The sequence below is a fragment of the Castor canadensis genome, chromosome 3, assembly GCF_047511655.1.
Source record: "Castor canadensis chromosome 3, mCasCan1.hap1v2, whole genome shotgun sequence".
NCBI lineage: Eukaryota > Metazoa > Chordata > Mammalia > Rodentia > Castoridae > Castor > Castor canadensis.
In genome coordinates, this window is record NC_133388.1 from 91,943,752 (window position 1) to 91,959,445 (window position 15,694).

Below are 15,694 nucleotides of genomic sequence, written 5' to 3' on the forward strand. Positions count from 1 at the left end.
CAAGGTAGAAGCCCTGAGTTCAAGCCTCAGTTCCATGAAAAAAAAAAAAAAGAAAGAAAAAGAAAAATGATTCTAAGCTAATCTTCCTATACTGGCTTTGAGGCAGGATAAAATAGATGAGGAGATGGGAAAATTACATTATTTTTGATGAATATTAAAAGGGCCAGACTCAGACATTGGATGGAGGAAGTAAAAACTGAAAAGCAGACTGGACACTGGTGGCTCATGCCTGTAATCTTAGCTACCCAGGAAACAGAGATCAGGAGGATCACAGTTCAATGCCAGCCCTGGCAAATAGTTCACCAGACCCTATCTCAAAAAAACCCATCACGAAAAAGGGCTGATGGAGTGCCTCAAGGTGTAGGCCCAGAGTTCAAACTCCAGCACCAAATAAACAAAAAAAACAAAACAAAACAAAACTGAGAAGCCAGAGAGCTGGCTCCCTCCCACCTCTTGTTAGATGTTACAGGGATAGGGAGAGGTGGAGGGGCTCTCTGAATCGGCTTTTCCCATTGAGATGTTAAGAAGCTGCAAAACTTCTCGACTGGGTAAGAAAGACAAGAAAATGAAAGGCATGCCTGGCAAAAGGAAGACCTAAAACTTACCTACCCTCTCTGAGTTTTGGGTAGGCCTAGATTATGTCCTGAATGTTTTAAAATAATAAACAACACCCAATTTGGGCATCCATATCCATTATCTAATGAGTAGGTATTGCTACATGATGTGACCACCTGTATCCCCTATCTCAAAAAGTATAAAGACTACAGATAAGAACTACTATTTTGAGTCATTTACTCTCATTTTCTATGTGGGGAGCAAGAAATGTTTTTCCCTTCCTCCCCACTTCTCCATATTTTATCCTGTTATACTAAAATAAATTCTTGCTAAAATTTTACCTTGTGAGACACCTTGAAATGCTTTTTACTTGTGGTTCTCAAGTTCTGGTGATTTTGTGTGGAAAATGACAGAGACACAAGTTTTATTGAAAGAGAAAGGAAAATATTGACAGAAAGATGCACAATAGAGGTACCATGGGCCCTGGTAAGATGGCTGTAAATGCTGACCTTTGTGCAATGGGCAATTTGTACTTTGTGAGGGCAAATGGTGGGAAAATCTGGACAGTCTTTTCAGAAGGAGCTAGGGTAATTGACAGGGTTATTTGACATGGTCTTCTTATATAACACAGGGCATTCTGTGTGCACACTTATGCTAATTCTGAAGTCTTTTATTGTATGTATAAGATGTGACCAGTAGTCATAACTTCTTAATATATAGGGATTTACCTGAGGGGTCAGATTGAGAACAGATTCCCTTTTCAGTCTGAACTAGCCAAAAAGACTTCCTTGTCTTTTCTGGGGAATTTACAACTGCAGAGAAATTTATAACTGTAATCCTGACCATAAAATGAACACAAGAGGGGATGTTCTACATCCTCCTATGTGTATCTCTTCCCTCTCTGAGCTGTCGGCTTGCTTGGAAAGGAAACTTCCAATCACTAGAATTACGTGAGAACTCCTTCAAGAGTGAAATTTCTGCTGCTGTGCTTCCTCTTCTTACCCTAAGGTGAAATCCAAGTATGTTTTTTTTTGATCTTGTAACTATAGATTTGTTACAGAAAGAAAGCAATAAAATGTGTTAAAATTTTACCAGGTTGACTCTGTCTAAAAAGACTTATTCTTAAGGTTTAAAAAAACCTATGAATTACTTATTGTGTTGTTATATCAATGCAGGTTAGACTTTTGCTTATTATGTTTTAACAGTCTATTGAAAGCGCATTCCTTTCCTAATGAATGTTACTATCAGTTTTAACTTTAAAGGAAAAAAGAAAGTTTATTTCCTGGTTGGCCAAATATCTGAGAGAATTTGGGGACATTGAGAAAGGAGAGATTCATTCACACTTAAAATTACTGCAGTAAAATCTAATTTATATTAACTTTTGGTTTTAGTTTCCTAGCTTCTGAGTAGACAATTAATAAGAGCAATAGAAAGGTATCTCTGAGATAGAAATCCAATTGAAAAAATGCAATCCAGGACTACTTATGTGATTTTCAGACAGAAGTCGTTTCTCTGGCCTTGGTGGTTGAACATAATTTGTTGTCTCTATAACAAAGAGATGTGTTTGTGTTGAGGAAAACCTCTTGCAGCACACATTTAAAACAAATTCAGCCAAATAACATTTAAATACAATAAGATAAAAATTGAGGCTTAGAATTGTTGGAGGCTATTTTATGTTCATTTCTTAACTACTTAAGAAAAATTTCTAGAACCAGTAAGAAGGCAAAGGAGTGATCATGTGACATTTTGATGCCACATTCAGTACTCACAAGCCTACTTACAGGCCAACTGAGTCTCTAAAACATGCAATTGTGTTTAAGTTACTGTTTATGAAGTCTTCAGTCAGTTTACAATTATGTTTAATTAAGGGACATATGAATCAGCTAAATTTTATAGATTTCCTGTTATGTATGGTAGAAACAATAATCCTAAATGTTGGGGTTGTATTGCCCTTTAAGACATTAACTGGATAATATCTAATTTAGAAATTTTATTTCAGTGTTCTTTCTAAGTTCTGATTATTTAAAAATCACGATTTATAGTCTCTCTTTCACTGGCTTTGTTATTCTGTCATTATTAAGCTAACTACAGTTTTTACATGTATTCATCATCTGTTTCAGAATATTTTAATGGCATTTAAAAATAAACATTGTCAACAGTTTATAAAAACATTTAATTACTAGACCAGGTGTCCATGTATAATCATAGCTCTTCAGGAGGCAGAGATTGGGAGGTTTGCAGTTTGAGGCCAAAGTTAGTGAAGGGCAGGGGCACCTTGAGCCACATGTCATGGTCATGGTCTGTACTGACCAGATTAGCAAATAATACAGTCAGGATGGCCAAAGGTGATGCCAAAAAATCAAAGGACAAGATTTCTTCTTATGCTTCCTTTGAGGAGATGTGCAGAGAGTATAAGAAGAAAAAGCCAAAGTCCCCAACAATTTTGCAGAATTTTCCAAGAAATCCTTTGGGAGGTGGAAGAGAGTGTCTGGGAAAGAGAAATCTAAAATATATGAAATGGCAAAAGCAGAAAAAGTATGCTATGAACCAGGTGCCAGAGATTCATGCCTTTAATTGTGGCTACTTGGGAGACAGAGATTAGGAGGATCACTGAGACCCTATCTTGAAAAAACCCATCATGAAAAAGGGCTGACAAAGTGGCTCAAGTGGTAAGAGCATCTGCCTAGCAAGTGTGAGGCCCTTAGTTCAAACTCCAGTGCTGGGAGAAAAACCAGTATGCCATGATTAAGAAATGGAGGATTATGGACCAACTAAGGGAGGCAAGAAGGAAAAGGACCTGAATGCCCCTCAAAGACTACCATGTGAATTCTTCATGTTCTGTTCAGAATTCCACCCATGATCAAACCCACAAACCCAGGCATCTCTATGGGAGAAGTGGAATAACTTATGCGACAGTGAGAAGCAGCTGTGCATCACTACGGCAGCAAAGCTATAGGGGAAGTATGAGAAAGATGCTGCAGAGTATAAGTCTAAAGGAAAGTTTTATGGCACAAAGGGTCCAACTGAAGTTGCCAGGAAACAGGGAGAAGAGGAAGATGAGAAGAGGAGGGGGAGGAGGAAAAGGATGAATTAAAAAACCTGTTTCTCTGTCTCCTTGTGAATATCTGTGTCTATCGCCCTCATTAAGTTTAATTATATAATTTGATCATGATCCAATTGTAGTCTATCAAAGCTCTAGAAATTGTTAGTGGTTTATATAAAGTGGCCATGGGTGTCTGGAGCACCCTGAAATAGTACCAAAGTTTTAAAATGTTTTTACAGTGAAAAGGCACTCCCATGTTCTCTTCACTCTGTGCACTTTGCTGGTGGTGTGACAAGGCAATTGAAAATGTTTCTGGCATTTTGTTTTCAAATCGTAAAGTGGTGTTAGCTATTGGCTAGAAATCCTGAGTTACCAACAGTACACATCTATAATTTGTAAAAAGAATAAAACAATTGAGACGGACTATGAATGTTTCTTATTTGGCGTTGAGGCTGTGGAGGAAGATACTTTTGGAGGGGCTGTAGCTTAGGGTGTGCACTTGAGAATGGACCTGTTGACACTGCAGTGGGCATCCATTCAGGTTCAGTTTGTCTCATTTTTGCATATAGTGCCATAGCATTCTCAGCTGTGGAAAAATGGGGAGGAGTCAGCTGGCATAAGAAATTTGAATTTCTCTTTTAGTTAAGTGTAGTAGACTTTAAACTATGAAACTCTTCATTTTCAGCAAAGAGCCACTGTATCAATGAAAAGTTCAAGAACCTGTACTTAAACACAATTTGCAACTTTCTGTTGTTTTTTGTAGGTTTAGAATGCCGAAACGTTTTCAAAGTTAAATAAAGTGTTACATTGAAAAAAAAGACTCAGCTGTTGGATATGAAGGATGTATTTTTTCTATAGGTTTCAGGGACAGATTAGTATTATTGGTCTTTCAGCTTTTGCCAATCTAGAGAGCATTCCTAAAGTAGAACCAGGTGGGAACATTTTACTCAGGTACAGACTGAGATATGGAAAATAGCAGATGAAGTCCCAAATTAATCAATCCAAAGTAAATAGGAAGAATGGGGTGTACTATGCACCAGGCCTGACTGTTTCAGAGCCTGCCGGGTTCCAGGTCAGCTTCCCAGCAAAAACTGAGATGCAGGAATCTCAAACAACAGCAGCCTAGGGAATCCCAAGGCTCATTAGGCTGAGCAGTGTTGTAAGAGCAATAAAAACCTTAAATACAGCCCCAGAGCTCTAGGGACAGATCTTTCTGTTCTACACAGCCTGTCCTCAACCAGGGCTTGGCTTATAAGGAAGCAGTGAGGGCATAGGTGGGGCTGCTGTGACAGTATCTGAGGATTGTTCAGTTGTTCACTTCCTACCCTGATGTGATAAATGGCAAGAATATTGTTTGTTTCTTGAAAGTACATAGCTCTTAATCAGCGATGATGTAAGTTCTTCAGACATGTTTATTCAAACTCTATTCACCTTCCTACTCACCTTTTTACCTCTGATGCTTTGGTAGCACTGCTGTTGTCTTTTTCTCTATGTAATCTGGCATTCATAATTTTAAATTTGAGAAATCATTCACAGTTTAGTTCTAAGTTTTATACTTAGATTCACAGAAAATCAAATTCTGACAACATGAAGGGATTCTAGGGTAGGCAAAATCTTGGAAGGGAACTTCTAGGTTTGGATAAGACAGGACTAACCTTAGGTCCTTGAAGGCACTGATTCAGAAAAATACTGCCTCAAGACCTATTCATAGGTCCTAATGTCCATTTGTTTAATTATTTCAGTTGCTATTTGCCAAATCTCTTTACTTCCCTCCAAATGCAATTTAAAATGCAATTTTCAAACAAGGTTCAAAATGTTTAGAGCAAAAAGGTTTTGTCTTTCTCAGTAGGAAATAGCATCTCCAACTAATGGTGACCATTTCTTGGTATTTCAGGAGAAATTAGAAAACAACAGATTCAGATGGCATTTACATGTCAACTAAAGTATCTTCATTAGTGTAATGTGCTAATTTACATTCTTGGAAAGGGAAATTATGTTGTGGTGGGAGATGGTTTTGCTGATGGATGTTGCTTCCTGCTGAAGGGCACAATGCTGTTATTCTTTGTAGAATAGTAAGAAGTTGAGTTTCTTACCATGATCAGAGATTTCAGAAATATGGAAGATGCCTCTACTAAGTGTGCCAATTTTGTTAAAACTGAAAGGGAACTTTCCATATTGGTTGATATTTTCATATTATCTGAAAGCAATGCATATGACAGTAAATACTTTACTAACCTGTGTTTTTGTTTTAATTTCCAGCTGATTCTAGAAAGTGAGGTGTTTCATTTATGAAAATAGAGACCTAGATGTACCTGTGCACCGGACTCTAGAGAAAAGTGAAGAGGACAGTCACAAACATTGATAGTGGCATCCAAAAGTTGTTTGAGTCCCAACTTTCTCTCACACCTGCTTATTTTAAAATAATATCTTGGAGGAAAATTTCTTGTTATTAATGATTTTCCATTTCAAAATTCAGATGCTTTTCTGCATTTTCTGCACAAATCTCTGACATCTCATATAGATGATTTTATCAGATCAATTTTCTCTGAATGATTTGAGAGAACTAACTACAACATGGAATGATAGATAGTTAGGAGGAAAAAAGATACAAACTTCATATCATTCTGTCTAGAGCTAATACCAGACAGCTTTTTGAGTTAATAGAGGCATCTATTAACTCTTACTTCTATGGAAGAATTATATCAGTGTTCCTTGATTTTTTTTTGTAATCCAAGATATTCTCACTCAATGTTTGGGCTGACTATGAGTGTAGAGCAGAAGAAAGTATGTAAAATGATGTTCCAGTGTGTCCTTTATTTCCTCATGTATCTGGGGTTGTTGAAAAGTCCAGAAGCAGCATGATTCTGACTTCTCCTATTATCACTTCCTTCAAAATGGATCATGGCGGGCTTTTCTTTCTGCCTCAGTGATATGGGTCATTACACTTGATCTCTTTTCTTGGTGATTACTATCTTCTAGCCACTGTTTCTCATCCTGAGGCAGATGCTTCCCTAAACTTTAAAGGCCAGTATTTTATTTCTCCTTACCTAATCTCTATAAAGTCCCCAATTTCTGTGATCTGAGATTAATAATAATGACAAAGAATATGTGCTTCTTTTAATTCTTCCCAGATGATTTATGTTTTTTAAACACACATAATAGCTGCTAACCTTTATACAGCATAGCAACTCATTGGTTATAAAGTTTTCTCAATGTTATCAATTTGATAGGTTATTGAGTTTCTGTACACTAAGCATTGTGGTTTGGTTACAAAAATGAGTGAGAAATATTTCCTTATCATTTTTTCATTTTGTCTAACTTAAGTCTCTTGTTCTAATTTAATTCTTTCTCTAGATCATTTGGTATACTCGGCTTGATGAAAAAGGAAAATGACTCTAAGGTGACAGAATTTGTACTTCTGGGTCTATCATCCTCCTGGGAGCTACAGCTTTTTCTCTTCTTAGTATTTTTGTTGTTTTTTGTTGCTACTGTCCTTGGAAACCTCTTGATAGTGATTACAGTGCGAGCTGATGCTCACCTGCTCCAGTCTCCTATGTACTACTTCTTGAGCCATCTCTCCTTCATTGACTTATGCCTCAGCTGTGTTGCTGTGCCCAAGATGTTAGGGGATTTCCCACAGCAGGACAAGACCATCTCTTTTTCAGGATGCTTGGCCCAGATTTACTTCCTCCACTTTCTGGGAGCCAGTGAGATGTTTCTGCTGACAGTCATGGCCTACGATAGATACGTGGCCATATGTAATCCTCTGCACTACCTGTCAGTCATGAACCACAAGCTATGCCTTCAACTGGTGTTTGCCTGTTGGTGTGGGGGTTTCATCCACTCTATCACACAGGTAATACTGGTCATCCAGCTGCCTTTCTGTGGCCCCAATGAACTGGACAACTTCTACTGTGATGCCCCACAGGTCATCAAGCTAGCCTGCATGGACACCTACATGGTAGAGGTACTGATGGTTTCCAACAGTGGTCTGCTGTCTCTCATCTGCTTCTTGGTCTTGCTGTTCTCCTATGCTGTCATCCTGATCACTCTGAGAACTAGCTTCCACCAGGGCCAGGGCAAGGCATTCTCTACCTTTGCCTCCCACCTAACAGTGGTCAGTCTAATCTTTGTGCCATGCGTATTCATCTACTTGAGGCCATTCTGCAGCCTCTCTGTGGATAAGGTATTTGCCGTATTTTACACAGTGATCACACCTACGTTGAATCCCCTCATCTATACCCTCAGAAATGCTGATATGAAGACTGCTATGAAGAAACAAAGAAGAAAGCATTTGGAATTATTTTTCCTTGTTAAAGGATAAACAGGGAAAGGTTATTTAGAAAGCATAACCTTTCTTGGGACACTCTTACCTTATAAGAGTGTGTGCATGAGAACCATTTTGAAAACTTTGGTATAAAAAAGAAGCCAGCATAAAATTTATAAAGGATCACTTTTGATGATATTTGAGAGAGATAGATGGCTTTCCTGCATGGTACATATTAGGCAGAGAACTCAAGATTATTTGTTGGCTGTCAAATGATAGAAATGAAACAAAAGATGAATTTAAGAGAATGCTTTAAAGTATCAACTTCTCTATACTTACCTGGTGGGAGAGATACCATGATCACGAAGGTGGTTTTCCCAGGGTGAGGTTTATCTATTGCAGTCCGGATGTGCTGACCCCTGTGATTTCCCCAAATGTGGGAAACTCAACTGCATAATTTGTAGTAGTGGGGTACTGTGTTCATGTTCTCTCTTTAAAAAAAAAGTCAACTTCTCTATCCTTTTGTCTATAACGGATTTATATTTATTCAAATTATTTTACTACTTAACTATATTCAAATGAAGGAAAACATTACATTTCCTTTTGTGACTTGTTCCAATAGTACTTAGTGATAAGAAGATCTGTTTGATGTTTCATCACAGCCTCTTCTGAAGCAATGTGAATTCATTTCATCTCATTGCTAGCTAAGCCTGGAAACAGCACTATACTCCTTGTATCTTAGTGTTCACCTAGGAAATGTTTTCCACAGTGTGCCACTTTTTAGAAATGCAACCAGGTTGTTTGATTGAACATATTTTCTTAGCAGAGTTTATGTGTGAGAGAAAGGAAGTCTGGGAATGCTATGGTGATGGGAACTCCAGTAGAGGACGTGTTCCATTTCACAATGAATTTTTCTTTGAGTCAAATTATAGTGAGAGCAAGCTGAAAAGCATAATATGATCATAATATTTAAGAGCTCAGAAATCTAAATTAAAAGAAAAAGAGAAAGAAATGAGTCATAGTTTAAAGCACTCTCTCTGTTCTTGAGGTACTCATGGTTATTACTTCTCAGTGACAAATGTGCTTTGAGGCTAATATCATTAGACTTCAGGGTTTTTTTGCCAATGACTGAGAGCTGTGACATAACTTGTCTAAGAATACTTAGAAGAAGTGTAAGCAACCAAGAAAACTAGTAATTTTAGACAGTTAAGCTAGTATTTTTTAGTCTCAGAAAAAGCATTTACCCTAATTATGTAGACTAATTGCTTAATTCTACTGTATGGATTTAGGACCTACAGAGCTAGGATGATCCCTAAAAGGATTCACTGGGCATTTATATCTAAGGTTATCTTTTAATGACATAAAGTTTCCTACAACTTTTTATGGATATTGGAGGATATTTATTCTATTCACTAAGTAATAGGATAGTAGTGATAAACTTTTAGCTATACTTTTATATTTGCTCACTTTATTGTTAAAAGAATTGCTATGGATGCTTTTCTGACCACTTAGCTGAAAATATACCTGTGAGAAAGTATTTGAAGCTCCAACAATAGCTAGGACTTCCTAGCTAATCTTTAATATTCTTGGTCATGTACAGGCTATCTTCATATTAGAACAAAGAATGGATTTTCATTTTTATCCTTGAACTTTGTGTTTAAGAAACCATATATACATGGATTCATGTAAGCATCCATGCATTGCTGGGGAAGGAGTACTCACAGAACAGGAAAAAGGTTGCTACCTGGAATATTTCTAAGTAGGATGGCTCAGGGAAGGAGTAGCATCCCCAGTACAGAAGACCCACTCCTCTTTTCTTTGTACTTAGCATTTGCACAAAGATCCTTTCCCTACAATGAATATCCTGAAAGAGCAGAAAACTGTCAACCAGAGAGTAGTGTGTGAGTTGACAGGAAGTTGTGCTGTGCGCTGTTAGCAAAGCACATTGTAAGGACATGAAGTGTCAGGCTTTCTGCACCACTGTGGCTGCAATAAACTTTCTGATGTCTATCTTTCAACACAAAATTTGGGGCCTTGGCAAGTCATTTTAAATGTCCTGTTGATAGCTAAGATTGGCAACATTATATTCAGAAAAGCAAAGGCTCTGCGTTCCCTTTTTCAGTTTCAATCCTCCAATTCTTGATTAAATGTTTAGCTGTATTAAAATTATCTTCATTAATAAACCAAAGAAATTTCTTGTTTTTCAGATTGTACACGATTGGTATTCTTTGTTTGATGCAGAAGAATTCCCTGCTCAGCTATCACTGTCCCACTTTGAGAATGTGCCTGAGCCTCTTCTTTGGGTTGGTTCTCCTGAGAGTGGAACATATGGTAGTGTGTGACTGCCTTAGGCCAGCGTTAGAGTGACATTATGTGAAGTGTGTGGCAGAGCCTGGACATTTGGGCTATGTGGTCCACATTCATATACGAAAGGCCTCTTGTGGAAAGGTTTGGAACCAGGAGAAGTGTTGGCCTGGAGGCTAAGGGCCAAATATCTGCTCTGTCCACACTGTTATTTTATTTTTTTTGATGCAGAAATTCAAAGATTCTGAGCAATTTAAATTGCAAACTAGCCTTCCAGTAATTACAAAGACATGAGGAGATAGCACATTTAGATTTTGTTAGCTTGATTTATAGATTTTAGACATATGCTACATGCTATCCATTTTTACTCTTGCCCTAGGTCCCACAGATATTTGGTGCTGATGGGGTATGTCTATCTCTTTTTACCAACTCTGGGGCTCTAAAATAATTGAATAGAGACACAAAAAAGTCTGATTCATGAAATAAAGGGAGAAATGTAGACTTTATGTTTCCAAGTTGCATCATGGAAGTAACTGAGGTTATACATGTTTATAGCCCAGCTCCAAGTCCACATTGTGCAAATGGGCCAATATAAATTAGGAAACCCTTCCCTCATATTGCCAAAAATTTCACTCTAAAAGCCCTAGAAACTAGACTATATTATTAGGGAGAAGTCAATATGTTATCATGACATTTACTCCTAATTTAGAGAGAAACATTTCCTTTGAGATGTTCCTATAATAAATAAATCCTAGTGGTATTTGTATCTTTTAGTGTTCATTAATTTCCTAATAATTATTAAATTATTATACATTAATTAATTCTGCAACTATTTGCTGTGTGCATATCATGTGACTGGAAATGGGATAGACATATTATCATTTGGGTATTTAACCAAGCATCAATAGATCACCCAAATATCTAACTATGGATTCTGTCAATATTCAACAGAGGGAGATGTATATCCTATAAGATAATATGTGAGGCCAGATTGGTACTGGAATATTGTTCCAGAGATTGTGTCCTGGCATAGTCTATGATTGAAGATGTCAGACCTGGAGTTAAGAGTAAAGCAAGCACAAAGTTTATTGAAAGGATAACAAAGAACCCTGATGCGTGGGATTTAGTGAAAGAGCTAAACTGTAGAATAGCTGAAATCTAAGAGATAACAGAGGGCCTGACTCAGGCATTCCCTACTTTATTCTGAAGCTACATCTATACTTGGCCTGTTTAATTAACTTTTTTTGTTGACCCCCATCTTCATCAGAGTGGACATTCCAGGAGGTCCTTGTTAGTTCATCTTGTCCTTGAAAGCTGCTATACAGTTTTTATGACTACCACTCATTATTTTGTTAAGACCCCCTTTCTGTTTATCTTGGGAAAGTTTGTCATGTTATCATCCTTAAGGGGTCTATATTTAATCTCTTTAGATGTTTGTCTTTAAGAATGCTTTTTTGTCTCCCTTATCTAGGAAAAAGACTGCTGTACATTCTTATATGGGTGAGAAGCCTGCTTCTCACATCTCTTAAGATGTTTGCTTTTAAAGATGCCTTCCCATCTCCTTTATCTAAGACAAAATTACTTTGCCATTTGCTTCCTTTCCATTCCCAGAGTCGTTTCTGCTGTTTATTCCCCCTCACATTGGCTCCCCTCACAAGATGATTGGGGCAGATTAGAGGGAGTAGAACAGAGAGATCCTAAGTGTGGATTCTTTAGTTGAATGAAGTCATCATGGCCCAGCTCTACCACTTAGCACAGTGCAAATGACTTAATTTCTCAATATCCCTTTGTCTGTATAATGAAGAAAATAATAGTATTCACCTCACAAGTTTCTAAGAAAATGAGGTTAACACTTGTAAAGTTCTAATGAGTGTATCTACATATAGTCAGGACTCAATAAATTGGACTGATTATGTTACTATTTTTACTAGTTGTTCTAATAAGTTGAACAGGAATCAAGGCTGAGAAAATAATTGCTTGATCCAAGATAATCACAGAACAAAAATATGAACTTGATTCTAGATCACTGCCACGTGACAGCAAAACCCCTAATGACCCTCTAGTCATACTGAAACCAGCCAAGTTAGGTGACATAAGTGTCTACAAAACTATGCTTAAAATTCACATTTTAAGTGTTTTATATATGTTCTATTTAACAACATATGTTTATTAATCTTTATGATTTTTTTTATTTATTATTGTTGTACTGAGTATCCATTGTGACATTTACAAAGGTTTTTATAATATGTTATAGTTGAATTTATCCCCTCCATCATTTTCTTGTATCCCCCATGCTCCCCATTCCTGGAATAGTTTCAGCAGGTCTCATTTTTCCATTTACATATATATGTACAAAATGTTTTCACCATATTCACCCTCCTACACCCTTTCCTTATATCATCCTCCTCCCACTGGTACCACCCCCCCAAACAGGACCTGTTTTGACTTCCTACTTTACATTTTTGAAAATGAAAAATAAAATGACATTTTTGTTTGTTTAAGATAGCTATGTAGGGTGTTTCATTGTGACATTTCCTGTATATATGTATTATATCACAAATTGGTATCCCCTCTATTTTTATATTTTTCCTTTCTACCTTAGTCCCCTTCTTCTGCCAGTTTTTAAACAATAAAAATTATAATAGTTTTAGATTTATAGAAAAGTCACAATGATAGCACAGACAGAACATACCTCAGGTCATTTCCCCTCTTCTTATCTACCTCACTATGCTATATTTGTCACAGCTAATGAAGCAATACTGATGGATTATTAGTAATTGAACTTTACCTTTTATTCAAATTTCATTAAATTTTCCTTAATAAATAGGAAAATGCCAGTTATTGAAGTATGTGACACTGTCTTTTACTTAAAAAGACATTTAAATGGAGTAATCCAGTAAGAATAGACTACCACACTTAGGTATTTTCTTGTTTATTGCTTTATTGGTAATCCAGAGTCACAGATAGTAAAATGTTAGCAACAACAAAAGGCACTTTTATGTGGTAACATCTTAATGCTTTTGCCTCAGAAAATTACTCTAACTGAGGTTAATTGCTATGGGATTGTATTTTTTTCCGTTGCTATGATTGTATCATTCAAACATACAGAACTTTAGGCTTGACCTGGAAGTTCATACTGTGATTTTATATTAAAATTCAGATGTAATCCCCAGCTCTTATTAAGCTCCCTTGACTTAATCCCATAGAAACACATCCACGTAATTCTAGGGCTGAGGCAGTGTCTCCACAGTGCCTGTAATCAATTTTTAAACGGCGAAAGAGTTAATACTTTATAAGCAAATAAACTACGTTGTTGCTGGATTAGTTGTTCAATGGTGGTGCAAAGCTCCACACTTCCCCTTTCCTTTCCTCAACTTTGGGTGAATTATGCAAAACTGTGGAAATGTCCTGACTACTTATTAACTAGTGACTTGCTAAGAAGCCTTCAATAAAGTTTTATAAGGCATTATTTGGTGCAGGTTACACTTGAGTTTCTCTGCCTAACAATAGTCTCCAGTTGCCACCAGATCACATGCCCAGTAATTCCCCAGGGTTTTAATGATGCATAAAAATTGCTGAGAGATTTTTCCTCAGGGTAGCCAGGAACACAGAAAGAAGCTCTTATAAATTTATCAGAAGCAATGGCATGGCTATAAATGAGAAAGAGAGAGGATAGAGAGAAAGAGAGAGAGAGGGAGGAAGAGAGAGAGAGAGAGAGAGAGAGAGAGAGAGAGAGAGAGAGAGAGACTTTGGAGAGGAAATATGACAACACAGGAGAAAATCAGAGAATCATCATAAGCATCATTTTGTGATTCTTGATCTTTTACTGTGAATATCAGAATATACATCACATTTTTGTCTTGAAAGTTTTATAGATCCAGGATCTCAGTGCATTCAAATCAGTTGAGGGACCACACTCAAGAAGACTAGAGTAAGTTATCCATCTGAAGTGTCAGCTTTACCCTGAGTAAAAGAAGCAAGAGTAATTTTCATTGAACATAATTTCAAGGATGAAAAAGAATGTTTGCATCTCCATTTATTTTTCAATATCTGTTCTAGGAATTCCATTAAATAATTTAAGGAATAGTTTATATTGTAGTTTAAAAGGGTATATCAATATTATTGTAATTGTAATTTAGTCCTGAAAGTGAAACTGGGTAATTCACTTTCCCCTCTTTGCTTCATTTATTTTACCAACAGTTAAAAGAGTGGAATAAAATCAAGTGATCTCTAAGATCCCCTTTTTATAGGACTTGCATGGTCTAGTCTAAGAGGACTTGGTGAGGTCATTTAAAAATGGTACTCTAAAATGAATGACTTTACATCAGGAATTTGGTTTATTTGTCTTTTATATTCACATTACAATACATAGGGAAGGTGCTCAACAGATATTCATTCAGTGAAAGATAAATTCACATTGGTGTTATATAGACGATCAAATCAATGATACTTTCTATATTGTGTTATACTAACTCATTTGCAGATTTTTTTTAGGGATTTTACTTGTTCAGACTATTAATGTTCCTTACCTTTCAGTTCCACAATTAGTAAATTGTTTAATCAATTGTGGTCTATTAGAGAAACAGATTAGAATTTGTAGATAACAAAATTATATCAAGTGACCAGAGACTTGAAAACAGGCACGTATCCTAATTTCTCTGGGAGGAATACTGAAGTCATGGACACTGTTAACTTCTGTGAGATGGTGCTTGCTGCTTGGGAAGAAATCCAGAATGTTTGATTTCTGCTCTTTGTAAATCATTTGCAAGGGGAACTAAGACCATATCTTTCACAGAGGATTTCAGAAATTGTGTTCTTGCTCATTATTCTATTTGAAGTAATTTAAGTGGGCTCATGGAGTTAAAGGGAGTAGACCCTATTATAACTAGTACATATTTTTTGGCTTTGTTCTAGAGTCTGAGTTTGATTAAGGTACCTGAGCAGTCCCATGTAAATGATTAGTTCCATAGAGGCCGTGGTCCATATAGTCTGGATGTCTGATACTAATGTTCCTGAAATGCCATTACTAAAAGATTTATAGATCAGTTAGTGCTTTTATGTCCATTGTTTAATTTGGTGCTCACTGTGGGTGGCATTATTTCACATGGAACAACTCAGGGGTGAAAAAATATTGGGAACATTGTGTTAGTATTGCATAGCTTGTAAGAGCCAGAGCTGCAAGTCTAACCCAGCTGTTCTATCTTCAGATCTCTATCTTCTAATGAAGATCTTGGCTCCTACACTTTGACTAATTTTAGTTGCTTCTGTGAAAGGGTGTATCCTAGAGAAAGCTGTGATGCTGCCACTCAGGAAGAAGAGAACAGCCGCCCAATCATCTTTGTGTATCCTTGCTTGAACTCTTAAAGAGTTCTCTGTACTCTTCTATTGCTACATTCAAAGAAATGTGTTTGACAGAATAGGTGTCAGAAGTAGATACAGTTTCAAAGATTTTGGCAAACATGGACAAATGAGAATTAGGGTAGTGTTTTCAAGATTACTCTTACCCAGGCTTCTACTCTCTTTCT

At 36.8% G+C, this 15,694-nt stretch overlaps 1 protein-coding gene, 1 non-coding gene and 1 pseudogene across 2 annotated transcripts; all 3 read left to right on the plus strand.

Annotated features, from left to right (window-relative positions):
- Positions 1 to 2,884: 2,884 nt before the first annotated feature.
- LOC109681035 (high mobility group protein B3 pseudogene) lies at positions 2,885 to 3,702 on the plus strand (annotated as a pseudogene).
- Positions 3,703 to 6,878: 3,176 nt separating this feature from the next.
- On the plus strand, positions 6,879 to 7,915 carry LOC109681036 (olfactory receptor 4Q3). Its single transcript, XM_020155624.2, is given in 2 exon segments — positions 6,879 to 7,881; positions 7,884 to 7,915. Coding segments are annotated over 2 exon segments (939 nt in total). The 5' UTR covers positions 6,879 to 6,974.
- A 281-nt stretch (positions 7,916 to 8,196) lies between these two features.
- On the plus strand, positions 8,197 to 8,360 carry LOC141421921 (U1 spliceosomal RNA). The gene has a single exon (XR_012446610.1). It is a non-coding gene; the product is annotated as a U1 spliceosomal RNA (small nuclear RNA).
- Positions 8,361 to 15,694: the final 7,334 nt, after the last annotated feature.